Raw genomic sequence first — 20,561 nt, forward strand, 5'->3', positions numbered from 1 at the left:
CACACTTGCCTGAAATCATTTGAATTGCAAATAGTATGCAAATTAGCAGTGGGTATTCCTGCCCTGGTTTGACAACAAAGGAATCGCATTAACATACAACTTCAACACACACACCCCTTAACCCAGCCCAACCCCCCCACTGGGTTCCGTCCCAAACGCTACAGTTTCATGTGGTGGAATGTCAGCCATTTCAGTGGAGAAAAAGACAGATAGACAGACAGGCAGACAGATACTCAGACAGACAGGCAGACAGACAGGTTAATATCACTGACTGTCTGTCTGCTCTCTGACCACACTGATGTTGGCAGCAGTGAGGTGCGATGATCCAGTACAGTGAATTTATATGATTCATAAAGAACCCATCATCACACTGTAATGATTGTCACGGACACACACACACACACACAAATTGTACTCACAGATTCTCTGCTCCCCACACAGGAAACAGAGGAACGGCTCAGAGTCTGAGTACACAGAGAAACTACAGCAATACAGTAAGCTTCTACTAATAATTCTTTAACAATAACAATAATAATAATAATAATAATAATAATAATAATAATACGTTTATTTTAAATGCTTTAAATGTTATATTTGAATATATAAAGTGTAATATTTCTCGGGTGTGTAGTAGTTTATCTTATATTACAGTTTGCTTATCTAGTATGTTTATTACTTTGTTATTACCTGTTTATTACTATGTTGTTATAATATTTGAATGATATTGTTCTTTTTTGAGTGAAGGACGTGTAGTTTATGCGTTTATTTGTCACTGTTGAATCCCCAATAGTGAGCTCAGGAGCGAAGGTGTACATTGACCCCTTCACCTATGAGGACCCGAACGAGGCGGTGCGCGAGTTCGCTAAAGAGATCGACGTCTCCTGTGTGAAGATCGAGGAAGTCATCGGAGCAGGTAGGTCCTAACAACCTGGCACCACATGCTAGGCTTAATTCATCCTCATAAACCTTTAAAGTGTAGCCTACCTGCAGTGTTACAATTCAGCATTAAGTGACCCTCCTCACTCATATCTCAGATCTGATTCGGTGCAACCTGCAGTGTCTGGGTTCAGCTTTACTCCTGTCTCCCTCGTTTCATAAAGTCACTTGATTTATACTTGCTCTTTATGACCTGGAGTGTCCCAGTTCAGCTTGTGGTGACTTTCCTCCGTACTTTTCTTGACCCACCTGAATTTCACACTTTCTCCCTAGACCATGCACACAAACCGTTCAACCATCCCAAACTCCTGTCCCCTCCGTTCTCCTCTCCTGCCTTTAAAATCTAGTGCACCACTTTCCCCATTTTCCCTTCCTTCTTACCTCTGTGCTCAGCATTTATCTCTGCCACTCTTAGTTTAGATGTTTAACCCTTTACATGCGTACTGCTTATGCACTTCCTGCTCCCTATTTGTGCACTCCCTGCTTCCCACTTGTGCACTCCCTGCTTCCTCCTTGTGCACACCCTTCTCCCTGGTTCCTCGTATCTAACCTGTGACTCTCCCTGTCTGGTCTCTCCTCCACTTGTCCCCTCTCTCCCTCTCTTGCTCCCTCTTTAGGGGAGTTTGGTGAAGTGTGTAGGGGTCGTCTGAAGCTCCCTGGGCGAAGGGAGATCATTGTGGCCATTAAGACACTGAAGGTGGGCTACACGGACCGGCAGAGGCGGGACTTCCTGAGTGAGGCGAGCATCATGGGACAGTTCGACCATCCAAACATCATCCGGCTGGAGGGTGTGGTCACCAAGAGCCGGCCCGTCATGATCCTTACAGAGTTCATGGAGAACGGAGCTCTTGACTCATTTCTACGGGTAAAACACACACACACAAACACACACACACGCAATATATACATGGTGTATGCACTGTGTCAGTCCCTTTGTCTTTTTTGATCTTGTTTGTTTACATGTCTGTGTCTCTTGCCCTTAGTCTTTCTCTCCTTCTGTCTGCCTCTCTCTTTTATTGTCTCCCAGCTTTTCAATCTTTAAATCCATCTCTCTCTCTCTCTCTCTCTCTCTCTCTCTCTCTCTCTCTCTTTCTGTACACCTGAGTCCTTTTCATCATAAGTGAATATCTTTCTGTTGATTTATCTCTTTATTGATCTGTTCTTCCTCCTCTCCTCCTCCCTATAGTTGAATGATGGTCAGTTTACGGTGATCCAGCTGGTCGGAATGCTGCGTGGAATAGCGAGTGGGATGAAGTACCTGTGTGATATGAACTATGTACACCGTGACCTTGCAGCCCGTAACATCCTCGTCAACAGCAACCTGGTGTGTAAAGTATCTGACTTTGGCCTGTCCCGATTCCTGGAAGATGACCCCAATGACCCTACCTACACCAGCTCTCTGGTACAAACACACACCACACACACACACACACACAAAGACACTGTCACAGCCCTGATCGCTATATAACACTGTTTATATTTATCTGTAGGGAGGGAAAATTCCGATTCGCTGGACAGCTCCGGAGGCGATCGCATACAGGAAGTTCACTTCAGCGAGCGATGTGTGGAGCTACGGAATCGTCATGTGGGAAGTGATGTCATATGGTGAGCGGCCATACTGGGACATGAGCAACCAGGATGTAAGTTTGTCTCGCTTTTGTTCAGATTCTCAGACGTACATCACAGTGGTCCTGAGGGAGTGTTAATGTGATGACTCTTACTGGTACAGGTCATTAATGCAGTGGAACAGGATTATCGCCTGCCCCCACCCATGGACTGTCCTACGGCTCTGCACCAGTTAATGCTGGACTGTTGGGTGAAAGAGAGGAATCTCCGACCCAAATTCTCCCAGATCGTCAACACACTCGACAAATTAATCCGTAATGCCGCCAGTCTCAAAGTGGTAGCCAACACACCGTGCGGGTAAGAAACACATCATATACTCCTGTGCTCTGATTGGCTAAGAACAGTGTACAGATGACACACCAGGAATAAAGGATAAATGAAATACCGAAGATTGCTATTTAATTTTATGAATGTTATTCCTGTCAAATCTCAAAACATTTGCAGTTTTACAATTTTAAATAAACTACGGTGAACAGGATCAGGCTTTTACACAACATTTTCTCTTATATAACACTTCTTATTAGCAGACTCGGGGGCGTCTGTGATTGTTCAGCTCACCGGGCAGTCACACACACATGCTGTTGTATGATTGGTTGTTCAGCTGTTAACCTCGATAACCCCATACAGATTTTCCCAGTGCTTCATTGCTTCAAGCTACATGTGATTTGTATAAAGTGTTCGGGTGTAATTTGTCTCAGTGACAAAGCGATATGAAATGAGTCTCAAGGCCACTACAGCATTCGTTATACAACACTCTCCGGCATCTCTATGCTTCTAATTGATAACTCAGCATTATCTGCTGTTGTGTTTTCTAAGGCTAGCTTGGTTATAATGGGCTGTCTTTTAAAAAAGGTACCTAGTGTTCAAAACCGGACACTGTAATGTGCTAGCTAAATATAAACATCCAATAGCAAGCTACTACTGCTGTGTAATCTTAAGTGTTAATAAAGAAAATAATAATGTAATAGCTCAACACCTGGGTGCTTTTATAGAGATTTGACAGCATGCTGGAACATTTAGTGTTGTTTATGACAATATTGCAAAACATTTATAAATGCTAACGAGTAACAGTTAATGTTATCTAATAGAAAATACAGCTAGCAAGTTTTGAAAGGCTCAACAACAGAACAGATGTCTTAGTACATCATATAATTTGTCTAGCCAACATTTAGTTAATAGACAGCATGCGTAATTCACTAACTAGCATGAGTTTGTTAGCTAATCGTTAACAAGAGTAAAATAATCGAATAAAAATAGATCTTGGACGAGTCTGATGCTCTGGTCACTCTCAGTGATGGTTTGAGGAGATTAGCGATGAGGACTTAGATAAATTGTGGTAGTGTCGTGAGGAGAATGGTTTTAATTAGCTGCTAACGAGATTTAAACAGTCCAGCAGAGAGGAGACTTCCTGCTGAGAGGGAGAGAGAGCGAGAGAGAGAGATAGAGAGATAGATGGAGATGGAGATACAGGAGGACATTAGAGTGAAGTTTAGAGGAGAACATCAGCGTGAAGTATAGAGGAGAACATCAGCATGAGGGTTACAGGAGAACATCAGAGTGAGGGATACAGGAAAACATCAGAGTCTCACGGTTTATAACCTCAGGGTTTTAACTGAGGAACATCAGGAGCTTATTAAAGCCATTCCTCCATCCATCTGCTCTTCTTCTCCTGAATGGAACCTCTGTGTCACTGCTCGTAGCGTTTTTCCTCCTCGGTTCTTAATTGTTAATTAATTGAATGCCGTCAGGAGCAGACAGGCCTCAGCGGAGCGTAGAGACAGAACACAGGGAGCTCTTTGCTCTCGGCGTGACCTCACTGCCCTCGTCTTCATCACGCTGTGTTATTAAAAATCCCACCGAGGCTTCGAGCTCCACAGACACATCAGCCAAGAGCTGCTAGAACCTCAGAGCGCAGACATCAGAGTCTAAACTCACTTTCACCCGGCTCCCAGAGAATCATTTTGAAACGTGTGTGTCACAATCACACAGCGATGATTTTACACTAAATACAACACGATGCGATACTTCACACCTGAATAGAAGCAGAACCACACCCAAGATGAGAACACATGCAGAAGAACAACAGAACCAGTAGAGATAAAAAAAACAAGAATAAAACCAGGACAGAGACAGAGAAAGTAAAATACCAGAACAGAATGAAACCAAAACAGAGCTAGAGAAAATGATAGTGACATCAGCTTTGAATATGAGGAGGAAACTCACTCACTCTTTCTTTCTCTCTCTCTCTCTCTCTCTCTCTCTCACTTTATCTGCCTCTCTGTCTGTCTGTGGTGTAGAGCGTCTCAGCCTCTGCTGGACCGCAGTGTTCCTGATTACTCCACCTTCACCACAGTGAGCGATTGGCTGGATGCCATCAAAATGAGCCGCTACAGAGAGAACTTCCTGAACGCCGGCTTCGCCTCCTTTGACCTTGTAGCCCAAATGACATCAGAGTGAGTGAGCTATAAAAAATATACACACACAATAAACGATAAACAAATACATGTGATAAACGGTAAAAAGTATAGATGATAAAATGAGAGAGAGAGAGAGAGAGAGAGAGAGAAAAAAAAAATTAATAAAAGAATTAAAGACGCATTTGACAAGATTTAATGAGGCAGACAGACAGAAAAATACAGAGTGATAGATAGACAGACAGGCAGACAGGTGGCTCATTATCATGAAGTCCCAGTGCAGAATGAAGCGCTCTCACAGGAAGAATACGCAGATATTTTGAGGATAAAGAGGAAACGAGGGAACATTAAATACACCCGAAAAGAAAAATCCATCATCTCCGGAGGGACAAACCCAAAGACAAGACAAACAGGACAGACTCGTCTCTGAGACATAATTAAACATCAGGAACAAACAAGCAGAGAAAGAAAACACTAAACACCCACGAATGAAACACAGCTGAGGAACGAAACTCAGGATACACTAGAATTAATGATCAGCATTCAGCACACAGAGGTACTGAGCTATTACAATGCAGGTCTAACACACAGACGTGCAAGAAAACTCTAAACCGCCCTATGGCTCCATCCCAAATGCTGTCAGACATTCCCATATGAGCTACTGTAAGTCATTCTCATTTAAACACTGTGTCCCAGATCTCACACTCTTTGAAGCTTATATCTCATCTAACCTCAGCAACACGCTGAACAGGTAAAGAGCGATTAGAGGTCACGCCAACAGCCAACGAAAATAAACGAGGTCTTTTAAGATCAACAAATGATTACCGGCGATAATAACACACATTAATCACACATTAATCGCACATTAATCACGAGCACATTTATCTAAAGCACTCATTTATATCAATCTGGCAACCGGACAGGTGGCGCTCTGCTGCTAATTCTGCTAATGATCGTCATTTATTATCCTTTTCTTCACTGCTGATGGCAGGACACACACACACACATACACACACACACTTTTCTACTTTCAGTCAGTGCAATTTAATATCATATATATTATATATAATAAGAATAATCAGTGTCTGGTGAGAATAATATTATTAATAATAATAATATATTATTATATTCATAATTATCACTCATTAGAACGTAAATGAGAAAAGATTACTGATTTTGATAATTATTTCTATCAGTAAAAATGTATTATTCTTGTACTGATGATGTCACCACACTTATTTATTATGCAAGTTATTACGCACAAATACAACAAAGTCTATTTTTTTCCCCAATAAAACAACATATGAAATGAGTGACATGTGAATCTGGAATGATGGACAGTGTTTTAAACTCTCCGATATTAACTGGACATCTGTAAGCCCCGCCCCATTAAGCCCCACCCACTCATATCTTAGTCAGTGTGACAGATGTGCTGGTGTGTGGTGTGCTTCCTGTCATGATACATGGAGAATCTTTCGACTTCACTCATGTGAAATAAAATCTATCAGTGTGTACATAACTTACTATCACTTGCTCACTACATACGACACACACACACACACACACACACATATATAGATACATATATATATAACATCAGTTAATAGATATATCAGTATAAAGGTATAATGTGGTATTTTATTACACATATGCACACACACACTAAACCGTGTGTATAAGGGATGTGAGTTAATGTGAGTGAATGGTATCGACGTTGCCCTTTCAGCGGTGTGTACACTAAACACAAGACATAAAGCTTCCACTTCCTGTCTGCCAGGTAAATAAACTAAACAGAGACAAGGACATTGTGTGTGTGTGTGTGTGTGTGTGGTTTTACCTGTTTGTAGTGTTGAACAAACACAGATTAGATTACACAGGAAGCAGGTGGAGTTTTTTACTTTAGATAATTTAATAACCAATTCATCACCTTACTACAAACTCACTTCGACACACACATTTACACACATGCTCTCCCTACTCACGTACTATAGTGCAAACACACACACACACACACACACACGCACACTCTCTCTTTTTATCGTTGTGTGAGGATGTGTTCTTTGAAACACTGATTTCATGCAAATCTAGTACTTGGAATATAGTATACGGTGTGTGTGTGTGTGTGTATGTGTGTCTGTGTGTGTGTGTGTGTGTGTTTGTGTGTGTGAAATAGCAGCTGGTCAACAGAGCTGAATGAATTGAGTAATTATTAACCAAAACCACCTGACCTTGGCCCCTATACCCACTGCAAACCCCCACAAACATGAACAACACTCATATACTCTCTCTTCCAAACACACACACACACCTATCTCGCTGAGTGCTGTTTGCTTAACCTTAAAACAGTATTTCACCTGTCATTGTTCACACACACACACACACACACACACACTTTTTTAAACAAAATATATCCCGGAGGTTGTAACAGTAATAAATAACATTTTGAGTTCAGTAAAAAGAAAGGAAGAAAAGAAATAAATAATGATTTAAGATGACAGATCGAAAGAGAAGAAGATAAAAAACAGTTTGTCATTTCTTTTAATGCCCAAAAAAGAAAAGAAAAGAAACCACTGGAATAAAGGAAAGAATTAAGAGACTGAAAATGAGGAAGCCACAGAAAGAAAGGAAGGATGAAAGAGGCATTTTAATGAGTGGGAGTTAAAGCAAAGCTGCTGATTGGTCCGCTGATGTAACCTCCGCTATGACCATCTATTTCGGCAACATTCCGTCAGTTTGTTTTGAAGAAAAAGTTTCACACGTTAATATGAACCTGTTTAACTAATAAATGTTTTGTGTGTGTTTGTGTGTGTGCAGGGATCTGTTGAGGATAGGTGTGACACTCGCCGGACACCAGAAGAAGATCCTCAGCAGCATTCAGGACATGAGACTGCAGATGAACCAAACGCTACCTGTGCAGGTGTGAGACATGAAAAAAAGGGGGCGGGGATGAATCCAGAGCTTACCAGTGAGAGCGCAGAAACCCCTGGCTGCCTGACCAATCAGAAAAAACCTAGCTCGCGGTGCCTCATGACTGTCCCTGTGTCCGAAACCCTGCCCTACTCCCTATTCCCCTGACACACCACGGTGCATTATGGGTATTCTGCCTTCCTTCCTTTGGACACTCACCTCTCGCAGTGCATTGTGGGATTTCCCGAGTGCACAAGATGACCTTCATTCACTATGCCCTCAGAACAGGACTGCAGAGTGGCTCACTCCCCCAAATAGTGCCCTATGTAGTGAATAGGGTGTGATTTCGGACGTACACTTTCTCTACTTTTACAATTATTTTATAGTTTGTTTGTTTTTATTTTTAACAAAACTCCAGTCTGCATGTGTGATTTGAATTTGTTTTGCGATACGGTCAGGTGGGACACGCCCCCTTGTTTTCTGAGCCGTGTCACTTCTTGCGAAAGATGGAAGAGATGAATAAATATATGGACTCCATTCGCTCTGAACTCTGAAAGGACAAAACTGACGAGGAGAAAATCCTTCCATCCATCTAGTGCTAGGATATGTTTTATTATGTGTGTGTGTGTGTGTGTGTGTGTGTATTCATCTTCATATTGAAGGTGCTTTATCGGGGAGACGACACACGGCCCGGAGGCCACAGAACTTTTTTAGGAATAAACCCTTCTACTCTTTATTTTATGTTCTAACAAATACTCTCTCTCTCTCTTAGGTGCATCTTTGTTTAGGATCATACCAATTTATTCACTAAATTACCCAGAATACATTTCTGTATGTAGATCCTAAACTAAGAACACGAACTGAAACACTGATTAGCCTTCTTCGTTGTTTTCTTTTTCAAAATGGCCGTCACCTGCCGTCTCCGAGGCGTGGCCTTGTGTGTAACCCGTGTGTGTGAGAGCGCGTGTGTGTGTGAGAGTGTGTGTGTATGAGTTAGTAACTGAATATGCACATGAATACTGTACATTACTGCTTTAGCTCCACAGTTGGCGAATAAAACCCGCATGTGATGAAAAGCAATTATATTTCAATCAGCTGTAACCCATGGACAATTAATAATGGCGTTTTTTTTTAAAGGAAAAAAAAAAGGAATTGCAATTTTTTTATTATAAATATGAATATATGCATATGTGTTATAAATATGATCCATGCATATGCATTATGGATATGATGATATATGCATATTAGATTATTATAATATTCTACACTTCATTTAGAGACTGATAGAGAAGTTGGATTTCGTTTCTGTTTCATCTCTCACGGACTTTTTTCCACCTGTTTAATCTGTTTTGACCTCATGCTATTTATTTCCTTTATTTCCGGAATCATCGGACACGCAGACAAGAGGACAGACCACCCCCCCCAAAAAAAAAAGTAAAAAAAAAAAAAAAAAAGGAGAAATCCACCCTCATAACGATCTCATATTAATTTAGGAAAATAAACCCTGTAATGTTGTTGTTCTAAACAGCCTGTTCATGTTTTGTAACAAAAAAAATTAAGATATAAAAAAAAAAGAACATGGAAAAAAAAAGCGTGTTTTGATTTTGTGATAAAATGGGAGAGAAAATGTTATTTTTTTAATTCTTCGAATCAAATAATTATTTAAATATATGCAAAAAAAATGATGACTATTTATATTAATATAGTCCATTTATTTATATTTTTCTGTGCAAAATGATATCTTCTTCAAAGCCTGGAACAGACCTCACACACACACTCACACACACACACACACACACACAGAGAGTGAGACAGACAGATCAATAATCCATAGTGAATGAGGTCAGTAATATAAAAAATAAATGTCTCTTACTATATCCATCTCTCTCTGTCTGTTCCTCTCTGTTTTTCATTCTCTGTCTCTCATCTCTCTGTCCTGCTGTTTCGCTCTTTGTCTGTCTCTCTTACTGTATCTTATTCTGCTTCTTTGTCTTTCCTACTGTCTGTATACCTCCCTCCTTTGGTCTGTCTGACTGTCTGTCTCTCTCAATCTCTCTCACTCTTCCAATTAAAAAGGATTTTTCTGTGTGTGTGTGTGTTCATGCACTGTTTCCTCTCTGTGCTTGGTGAAGTCTCAGAAGAAGATTAGGTGTGTGTGTGTGTGTGTGTGTGTGTGACAGATGAAAAGACAGAGAGATTAAGGAGCAGCTGAATCTGCACTCATTTCCTGTGTGTAGTGAACAGTATGTGGTTTGGGACATGCCCTCTGTGCTGATGATGGTGTTTATGTGGTTTATATGTTTGATTTGGAGAGTTTATAAATCTGTAACTTTCCATACACTTTATTCACGCTCTTATTTTTTGCTCTGACCTTCTCGCAGAGCATATTCAGGCGTGGCTGTGCCAACATGGAACACGACTGGTGGGAATAGAAAAGGGGGAGGAGTCATGTTTTGGAGGGAAAAAGAACTATACATGTAGGAGGCAGAAAAATAAAATAAAGATCTGCCGCATACATTTTATGACTCCTGTACTTACTCAACGTAGGGATTAAAAAATAAATGCAAAACTGGATTTACTGCACATTCTAACCAGGAAGAAGACTTTCACAATCACGTCACATCTGATTATATGGAGAGGTGAGATTCTTCCTTTCTGTTCCTGTCTTTCACTTTTCAGCTTGCTGAAGAATTTTTTGTTTTTGATGAGACTAAAATTCAGAACTGTGGTAGAACAGTTTTTAGAGACAGAAAGAAACAGAGCGAGAGAGAGAGAGACAGGATGATTCCTGTTTCTTCCTATTTGTTCCCTTGTCTTTCATTCCCTAAAGACTCCCATTCCCTTGCTCCCTTATTCCCTCCTCTCTAATTCCTTGATTCCCTCCTCCCTCATTCCCTTCTCCCTCGTTCCCTTTCTCCCTCCTCTCTGTCCCCCTCGTCCTTAGCTGTAATCCTGTCCTGTCTCACCCCTGCTAGTTGGCTAATTGGCCGCGCATCTGTGCAGTGAGACAGGAGCTGACATCAGACACAGAGTAGCGTTAGCATAAACTCCAACCTGTCCAACACACTAACACTAATCTCTCTGTCCCACACACACACACACACACACACAAACACACACACGCTGTTTAATTGGTCAGTGTGTGTTTGTGTGTGTTACAGTTTTGTGCTTTAATCCAACAGGGAAATTAACTGGTCAAATCTGAGTCATAAAACTAATTACTTTTCCACTGTCTGTCTGTCTCTCTATCCGTCTGTCTATTTATCTAGTTCTCTGTCTCACTGCCGGTCTCTTTCTCTAAATGTCTTTTAACCTGTCTCACCTGTCTGTCTTGAATTTAATTATCTGTCTGCCTCTGTCTCTGTCACTTATCTGTCCTTCTGTCAATTCATGTATAGTTATCTTTCTTTCTCTCTCTAGGTATTTATCTTTCTGTCTTTCTCTGTCTATCTGTCTGTCTCTCTCACTCTCTCTCTGGCTTTGTATGTCTGTGTCTCTTTCTGTCTTTTTCTGTCTTCTCTCTCTCTTTCTCTCTCCCTCTCTCTCTCAATAGTTACCCAGCTGTGTACTTCTCTCTGTCTAAATATTTGAGGTTTTTATTGTTGGAGTTTTTGTATATCTTTTTTCATGAAGATTTCAGTATTTTATGTTTTTTTGTGGTAAATGTGAGTTTTGAAGCCCAGGAATTGTACACACACACACACACACACACACCATCCCCTAGGGGTAAATGTGCACCCCACGTTGCCCCTACATAAAGATGGATTATCTCATTCCAAACCCCCTGAAATATTCTGCCTCACCGTCTCCGTCCCAAATGTCCTCTTCAGAACAAGCTGGCCTTTGTTGGGATCTGAAGTGCAGCTGCATAACTGCTGCTGGATTAGTGCTAACACACACACACACACACACACACACAGAGCTCCAGTGAAGCAACTGAACACTGACCAGCATGGATATTAATGCTAATAGCTGTACAGTAACACATGCATGTGATTTTCCTGTAAAGCTCCCTTTAATCAAATGTTAACATTAATGCTAGTCAAATCTCTGCAAATTAGCAAAAACATGAACTCATGAAAGAGCGAAATTGTGTGCATTAACCATGCTAAAGAAACTTTCTGGAACTTTCTAAACATGCCAAACAACTTAATTAGCTTAAGCTTAAAAAAGATATTTCCTAAAATAACTTTTAGCTTAAACACCCAAATAGTTAATATACATATATAAATTTACACTAGTTGCTGATTTACTGTGCTAAACGTTACTCATTCCTAAAAGAGTTAATGATAAAGAAAGTTATTATTGTTACCTTATGTCACATGCTAATCATGCTAAGTGATCTGGATTAGTATGGCATTTAGCATAGTGAGCATCAGCTAAGTGATCTTCTAAGATGAATTTGAATTAAAGGAATGAAGCCTGCACTATACTATGCTAAGCTATGCTGAGCTAAGCTACACTATGCTAAGCCTCCAGTGGTCCAGCAGGGCAGACAGACGGGGTTTAATCCGCGAGACAGAAGGTGATGTGTTTAATCAGTGATTGGAGCTGTGTTTTATTACCTGCTCTGTGCGATAGTGTTACAAACATCCACTCACTTCCTCCAGCTCCAGCTCTTTATTTATCTCATTTACATAATTACAGTTTATAATAATGCAAACAGACTTTATGTCAAATATATTAACGGTATGTGGATAAATATGACAAGCACTGGAAAGACAGACACTGAGAGAGGACAGGCAGGATTTAATTTCGCTTTTCAGAGTCAGCAAGAAGAAAGAAACCGATAATGATGATGATGATGTTATTTATTTACTTTAAAATAATATTTAAAGTAACTAATGAAGCAACCATTTGGCTGCTTAATTATTTTTCCCCATATTAAATTATCAGGCCAGAGAGACATAGAGAGAAAGATGGATGGACAGAAACATAGACAGATGAATAGATAGATAGATAGATAGATAGATAGATAGATAGATAGATAGATAGATAGATAGATAGATAGATAGATAGATAGATAGATAGATAGATAGACGGACGGACGGACGGACAGACAGAGATAGATAGACAACAGATGGATGGATGGATGGATGGATGGATGGATAGATAGATAGATAGATAGATAGATAGATAGATAGATAGATAGATAGATAGATAGATAGAACACTTGGTGCATTGTGGATAAGTTGCAGAAGCTGGATGAAGTGCAGAGGATGAACTCTGGCAGGATGAAGGTGCAGTAGTTCCGTGTGGAGATGAAGAAGGAAATGATGAAGCACTAGCGTGGCCTCGTGTGGAGAGAAACATCCTCCTGATGTGGTAGAGGAGAACCCTGCATGAGTGATGTGAGGAGAGACAGAGGTAAACAGAGGCTGTGCGCAGTGATGGATGGAGAGATGTGAGAGATGTCTGGAGAGATCACTGGACATGGAGAATGATCTACACGATGTACAGCAGCTCTGTGTTCCTGGGATTTAACTTCAGCTGGTGGATTCCATCTCCCACCATCCACCACCACAAATTCATTCACATGATGCACTCCATGACTCCATGATCAAAGAGTACTAACAACATGCACCCTTTAAAGAATTCAGACATAACTTTCATTAGAAGATGATTCTCCTGATTCCTTCAGTGCTGATTCGAAGCCTGCTCTCGCTTTGAACACATTCTCAGGATTATGATCTAATTAGGTTATATGATCTCATGCTTTCTGATTCTTGTTTTGCATACGTTGTTCTTTTGCAGATCCTCTGACCTTTGCTCATTTTTCTGACCTTGATTGTGGATTTGCCCTCCAGGGATATTTGCTCTCTACATTTAAATAAAACCATACATTTGCATCCATGCCTGCACATGACTCGTGTCGTTTCGGGTCACATCGTTTTGTTCATGTACTGACTTCACTACTGGAAGCAGGTTAGAAAGAATAAAAAGACATTAAAGGAAGTAATGAATAATTGAACATTATAATAAGGTTTGCTGTGGAGCTGCACTTTGTTAAGTAAAAGAAGCTGCTAGAAACTCCTTACCTGTGTGAGAGAGATTTATTACAAAACTGCTTGATCACCTTAAAAAATAAATCCTGTCTGAATCAGAATCATCTTGGGTTTACATGCACAAGGAATTTGTCGTATATTATGAACATAAATATACAAATATTAGGAAAATAAAATAAAAATGAGCTTAGCTAACTAGAAAGTTAAGGGAATTTGTCCAGTAACAGCACCTGCACTTCACCTTATGGGAGTTCTCCTCCTGAGCGAGATTGGCCGCTCGTCTCGATGGCGTCTCTGCTCTAGGCAGGTTTTTAATCTCCACCAAGGACAGTGAGGAGGACGTCGACACCATGATTTGCTTTCTCAGCCTGAAAATAATCAGCGTGTGCTGTCACAGCTCTGATTAAGACTGATAAATATCGACACGCAGTTAATGAGATGTCGACGGACCACTAGAGCATTCCTTCCTCAGCAAGAACGAGATTAAACACAGGACCAAAGGCGAGCTGCCATCTTTGACTCACTCTCACTCACTCGCTCGCTCGTTCAGTCATTTCAGGCGTTTAAAAAGAATACAAGTGAAATATCAAAAAACACAGATGCTCTTTAAACTTTGCTCAAACTCTGTGTTTATCTCCTTTAAACACAGGACATTAAAGACACCTTTATTTCCTTGTGTTCCTCTCAATTCTAAATGACCATGAACATCGCCTCTGGCACAGAACTGTGGTGCCGAAACACGACTCTTCATGTTTGGTAGAGAGATTCCAGGTTGGAAAACTTTAAGAGGAAATGTCAAATTACTTTTAATGCCTTTTAAAACAAGGTAAAACAGATTATTTCCTTCCAGAACGTCGTGTTTTTACTTGATTTCGGCCTAGGCCACACCCACTTCCACACCCACAAAGACGGTTGAATTCACAGCCCACACATCCTAAATGTAATAATAGCTTTTATAATAAGCTATAAAAAAATAATATGCTGTAATTGCTACCTCATATCATTTAATTATACGTTAGACGAAGTAGACAATTTCTCTAAATATAGTGAATGTAATTACAGTGAAATTGTCACAAAATGATGCTAAGCAGATGAACTGTTTATTTTATGAACTTTATATACACTATACAAGCTTTTCTCTACAAATGCACTGTTTTCAGAAGTGTCGAGAAACCGTGCTAAAAACGCAGCAGTGCCTCCTGAATAGTCGTAATGTTCTAATCGGTCAGTTAATCAGCTTCAGATCCAGTTTTTAGGCAGATCCTTCAGTTCATTTTTTAAAACGTTTGCCCTTCGTGTGTGTGTGTGTGTGTCTTTGAGTGTGTGTGTTTGTAGGGTGCCTAATGTTCTGTATGTAAAGCTGTAATTTCACTGAAGGCTCTCCATCGACCGTGAACTGACTTCAGCTGTCCTGCTCGACTCTATCACTCAGCAGCATGTTAAACACCAGCGAGCTGAACAATTACTAAAAGGCAAAACGGCACTTTTTTTTACAATCCTGACTTCAAAGGGTAAAGTCTGTCTTTGAAGTGCACAGGCCGAATACCTGGACACGCCCCACTGTCTGTGTGTGTGTGTGTGTGTGTGTGTGTGCGTGCGCGTGCGTGTGCGTGCGTGTGTGTGTTTCTGTCCAGTGAGTTTTATGTGAATGCTGCATTTGCACATAATTAACCTGAGCGGAAACATAAAAACCTCAAGGACATGCCTGAATCTCACCATGAAGGGTGAGAGGGGTGGGGAGGGGACAGTGTTGCTAGGCAACTGAGCAATATGGACGCTGAAATACGTTCAATTTTTTGGAAATAATGTTAATAATTTAGCTAGCACAAAGCCGTGTAAAAGCAGAGAACGAGCAGAAACAGGGCAGGACCATCAGACATCGATTCACTGAACAAGAGAGAAAAAGAATCTCAGCCGTAACCGAATGATTTATACATTTAAACACTAATCTTGATCATGACCAAAAGATTCACTGATTTAGATATTAAATTAAACACTGATTCACTAAACAAGACCGAATCTCACTCAACAAACTGATTCAAACACTGAATCACTGAATGACTGAATCATGGCCATGACCAGACAGTTCACCGATCTAAACACTGATTTACTGAATGACATACAGAACATCAGTAATGACCAACGAATTTACAGATTCAAACACTGATACACTGAACAAGAAAGAGAATCTAACCAATGATTCACTGATTCATTGAACAAGAGAAAATCCCCAGTCATGACCAAATGACTCACTTATTCACACTGTGATTAGCTGGACAATAGACAGTACCTGAGTTATGACCAAAAGATTCATTCATACACACACTGATTCACTGGACATCCAATAGAATTTTGGTTGTGAATTTGACTCCGTGACTCACATGGAAATGAAGCTTGAGGTACATGAAATAGCAAATATAACTCAAATGATTAATGTTTAAATATAATGCCAAACAAAGCTAATGTATCTGATGTAAATCCACATCAAATTCACAATTAGACGTTAAGATTGAGTCCCAAATCAGTCAGTGTTTGGTTCAGTGATTGAAATGGCAGCAAATAAATTAAAGAAATGACTCAGTGAAATGGTAGTGACTGATACTGATGCTTTCAAATGAGTGACTCATTACGAAAATACTGAATCCTTCATGAATATAACTTCTAATTAGCATGTAGGTGGTTGAAGTAGTTTGGGACGCATCCTGTCACTAATTACTATGGAATATGTTTTTCGGTCTCCATGGTTGCGTGTTTGGCTGGTGCTTTTGTAATGACATTATAATGTTGTGGATTTGACAGACGCTTAGGTCATACTGTACTTTCAGCAATTTTTCCAGAAACAAAACTGTTAAATGAAATCGTTTATAAGATAAACTTTTTTTTTTTCTTACTGAACCAAAAGTCTGGGCTTTCATTGGATGTGAGACTTTTCCTGAGACTGAATGCTGTTGCTTTTGTTCCTGATCCGTTTATTCAGATCTGTAATAATGCCTGTGCAGGTCTCCAGTGTACAGCCAGAGAAAGAGCGGCTTTAATATCGGCAACAAAAGGAAAAAAGAAACAAAAGCCCCAAAACCATGAATCCATGAAGGACTGGTTTAACAGGATGTGAGTGTGAAGCAGAGCTATCAGGCCTGTCCCAAACCTAATACTCCACCACTACTTGGTGTTCTCATCACTGCTATCCAGTAATAGCATTTGGGACACAACCCATGTATAACACAGGGCACAGAGGGATATTAAAGACGCATTATAATGAAATACACTTTCAAATCATATAATAGCAGATGGAGAGAGAGACAGAGAGTGAGACAGTGGACAGTGTGTGTGTGTGTGTGTGTGTGTGTGTGTGTGAGAGAGAGAGAGAGAGAGAGAGAGAGAGAGAGAGAGAGAGAGAGTGGCAGAGAGACAGAAATAGTGATTAGTTAAACAGGATTAGGAGTTTGAATGAAATAAACACTGTGTATCTGAATGCTGTGGGGAAATGGGAGTGTGTGTGTGTGTGTGTGTTAGAGAGAGAAACAAAAGACAGATTAGCCATCTGTGTGTGTCTTTTGGCTGCTGCAATTAACATAAGCATACAGAGAGAGAGAGAGAGGCAGACAGACAGAGAGACAGATAGACAGTTAATTTCAGAATATCAGAGAGTTCAGAGCTCCTACACAGCCGTCAATCAATTCAGATTCACGTGTTGATTGGTTCATCTGCTGTTATATCGAGAGAAAATAAGAAACCTTGGTTGTATTATTGAGTGAGAACTTGAAGCAGCGTGAATTTCTGATTGAAGCTCCCGTGTTAAAATACAGATCTGCTACGCAAAATCAATAAATAAATATAAATGATGATGGGGTTCCCTTTTGAGTCTGGTTCCTCTCAAGGTTTCTTCCTCTTACCATCTAAGGGAGTTTTTCCTTGCCACAGACGCCTCAGTCCTCAGGCTTGCACACTTGGGATAACATCTAGGACTGTGTGTCTGTTTATATGTTTGTTGTTTTCTTATGTTGTTTCTCATGTAAAGCTGCTTTGAGACAATGCTCTTTATTAAAAGTGCTATACAAAAATAAATTGAATTGAATTGAATTGAAATTGAACAAATTCCACGAAGGTTGCCAAGTCTGACATTTTAGCTTCAAGTTTGAGAATTAAATTTTTCAAATTCATAAATGGAAAATGTTTAGAAAATAAATCAAGTCCAATTTATTCTGCTAACTATCTGTGAAAACTACAATTTAAAAAATATATAAAAACTAGTAGGTAGAACGTGAAATTCTGCATTATATAAATTTTGTTTGTTTGCTTTTTTGTGTTTTCAACTTTGAAAGCATTAATAGCACCCCCTAGAGGTCAGTTCTTTGCTAAAATTATCATAAGATAAATGAATTCTCAGAAGAATTATCGTTGGACATTAACAATTTTTGGCTGAGGATGAGATTGTCAAATAAAAGTGGAAATCAGGCTGATGGCACTCATGTTATTCCAACTCAAGACGTATTTATAAGAATCAGAGCTCTCTCTCTCTCTCTCTCTCTCTCTGTCGGACTTGGTTGGCTACAATGATAAGTTTCAGGTTTAAATAGAGGATTACTGAGGAATGATTTTTAAGTGAGTCACTGAAGTGCACTTGATGTAAGTGTTCACTGCATGACTCATCTTTCACCACCACATTTTTTCTGTTGTTCTCTATATAATACATGCTAAGTGTGTTTCCTGTGAATGTTTAAGAGGTCGTAATTATCTTTTTCGTGTGTGCATGCATATGCGTGATTTGCAGTGACACACAATAGAGTAAATAAAGTGTACTCCTGTGTATTGAACATGAACCGGATTAGCAGGAATTTTTAATAACCACTTCCGAAACTGCAGCAGCTCAGTTTTACTCGGAAAGATTGGCCTAGTCCCAAATGCAGTTTATATCTAAAAGACAGACTCTATTTTAAATGCTGTTTACCTCTGGAAGATGGGCTCAGTTCAAAATGCTGTTTAATTTAACGGGCTCTGTCCCAAACTCTGTTTAACTCTGTACAGTGGGCTCTATCCCAAACTCTGTTTAACTCTGTACAGTGGGTTCTATCCCAAACTCTGTTTAACTCTGTACAGTGGGTTCTATCCCAAACTCTGTTTAACTCTGTACAGTGGGCTCTGTCCCAAACTCTGTTTAACTCTGTACAGTGGGCTCTATCCCAAACTCTGTTTAACTCTGTACAGTGGGCTCTATCCCAAACTCTGTTTAACTCTGTACAGTGGGTTCTATCCCAAACTCTGTTTAACTCTGTACAGTGGGTTCTATCCCAAACTCTGTTTAACTCTGTACAGTGGGCTCTATCCCAAACTCTGTTTAACTCTGTACAGTGGGCTCTATCCCAAACTCTGTTTAACTCTGTACAGTGGGTTCTATCCCAAACTCTGTTTAACTCTGTACAGTGGGTTCTATCCCAAACTCTAACTCTGTACAGTGGGTTCTATCCCAAACTCTAACTCTGTACAGTGGGCTCTATCCCAAACTCTAACTCTGTACAGTGGGTTCTATCCCAAACTCTAACTCTGTACAGTGGGTTCTATCCCAAACTCTAACTCTGTACAGTGGGCTCTATCCCAAACTCTAACTCTGTACAGTGGGTTCTATCCCAAACTCTAACTCTGTACAGTGGGCTCTGTCCCAAACTCTGTTTAACTCTGTACAGTGGGTTCTATCCCAAACTCTAACTCTGTACAGTGGGCTCTGTCCCAAACTCTGTTTAACTATGTACAGTGGGTTCTATCCCAAACTCTGTTTAACTCTGTACAGTGGGTTCTATCCCAAACTCTGTTTAACTCTGTACAGTGGGCTTTATCCCAAACTCTGTTTAACTCTGTACAGTGGGCTCTATCCCAAACTCTGTTTAACTCTGTACAGTGGGCTCTATCCCAAACTCTGTTTAACTCTGTACAGTGGGTTCTGTCCCAAGCTCTGTTTAACTCTGTACAGTGGGCTCTATCCCAAACTCTGTTTAACTCTGTACAGTGGGCTCTATCCCAAACTCTGTTTAACTCTGTACAGTGGGTTCTATCCCAAACTCTGTTTAACTCTGTACAGTGGGCTCTATCCCAAACTCTGTTTAACTCTGTACAGTGGGCTCTATCCCAAACTCTGTTTAACTCTGTACAGTGGGCTCTATCCCAAACTCTGTTTAACTCTGTACAGTAGGCTCTGTCCCAAATGCTTTTTTAACTCTGTACAGTGGGCTCTATCCCAAACTCTGTTTAACTCTGTACAGTGGGCTCTATCCCAAACTCTGTTTAACTCTGTACAGTGGGTTCTATCCCAAACTCTGTTTAACTCTGTACAGTGGGCTCTATCCCAAACTCTGTTTAACTCTGTACAGTGGGCTCTATCCCAAACTCTGTTTAACTCTGTACAGTGGGCTCTATCCCAAACTCTGTTTAACTCTGTACAGTGGGCTCTATCCCAAACTCTGTTTAACTCTGTACAGTAGGCTCTGTCCCAAATGCTTTTTTAACTCTGTACAGTGGGCTCCGTCCCAAATGCTTTTTTAACTCTGTACAGTGGGCTCTGTCCCAAACTCTGTTAACCTCTATACAGCGGGCTCTGTCCCAAACGCTGTTAACCTCTATACAGTGGGCTCTGTCCCAAACACAGTTAAACTCTCTATGATACACTCCATTTCAATAAGCT

At 40.3% G+C, this 20,561-nt stretch overlaps 1 protein-coding gene across 4 annotated transcripts in view; it reads left to right on the forward strand.

The window, feature by feature from the left end:
* LOC131360469 (ephrin type-B receptor 3-like) overlaps positions 1-9,340 on the forward strand; it is a 38,137-nt gene extending 28,797 nt beyond the window's left edge. The window contains exons 9-16 of one of the 4 annotated variants that reach the window (XM_058400979.1): positions 442-494; positions 779-913; positions 1,554-1,801; positions 2,123-2,338; positions 2,427-2,576; positions 2,666-2,859; positions 4,860-5,015; positions 7,791-9,340. In XM_058400979.1, coding sequence (XP_058256962.1) covers positions 442-494; positions 779-913; positions 1,554-1,801; positions 2,123-2,338; positions 2,427-2,576; positions 2,666-2,859; positions 4,860-5,015; positions 7,791-7,899 — 1,261 coding nt within the window. In that variant the 3' untranslated portion in view covers positions 7,900-9,340. The remainder of the gene's footprint in view (positions 1-441; positions 495-778; positions 914-1,553; positions 1,802-2,122; positions 2,339-2,426; positions 2,577-2,665; positions 2,860-4,859; positions 5,016-7,790) is intronic. The other 3 variants (XM_058400980.1, XM_058400981.1, XM_058400982.1) reach the window with 3 other exon arrangements.
* The last annotated feature ends 11,221 nt before the right edge of the window (positions 9,341-20,561 follow it).

Source organism: Hemibagrus wyckioides, linkage group LG10, assembly GCF_019097595.1.
Source record: "Hemibagrus wyckioides isolate EC202008001 linkage group LG10, SWU_Hwy_1.0, whole genome shotgun sequence".
NCBI lineage: Eukaryota > Metazoa > Chordata > Actinopteri > Siluriformes > Bagridae > Hemibagrus > Hemibagrus wyckioides.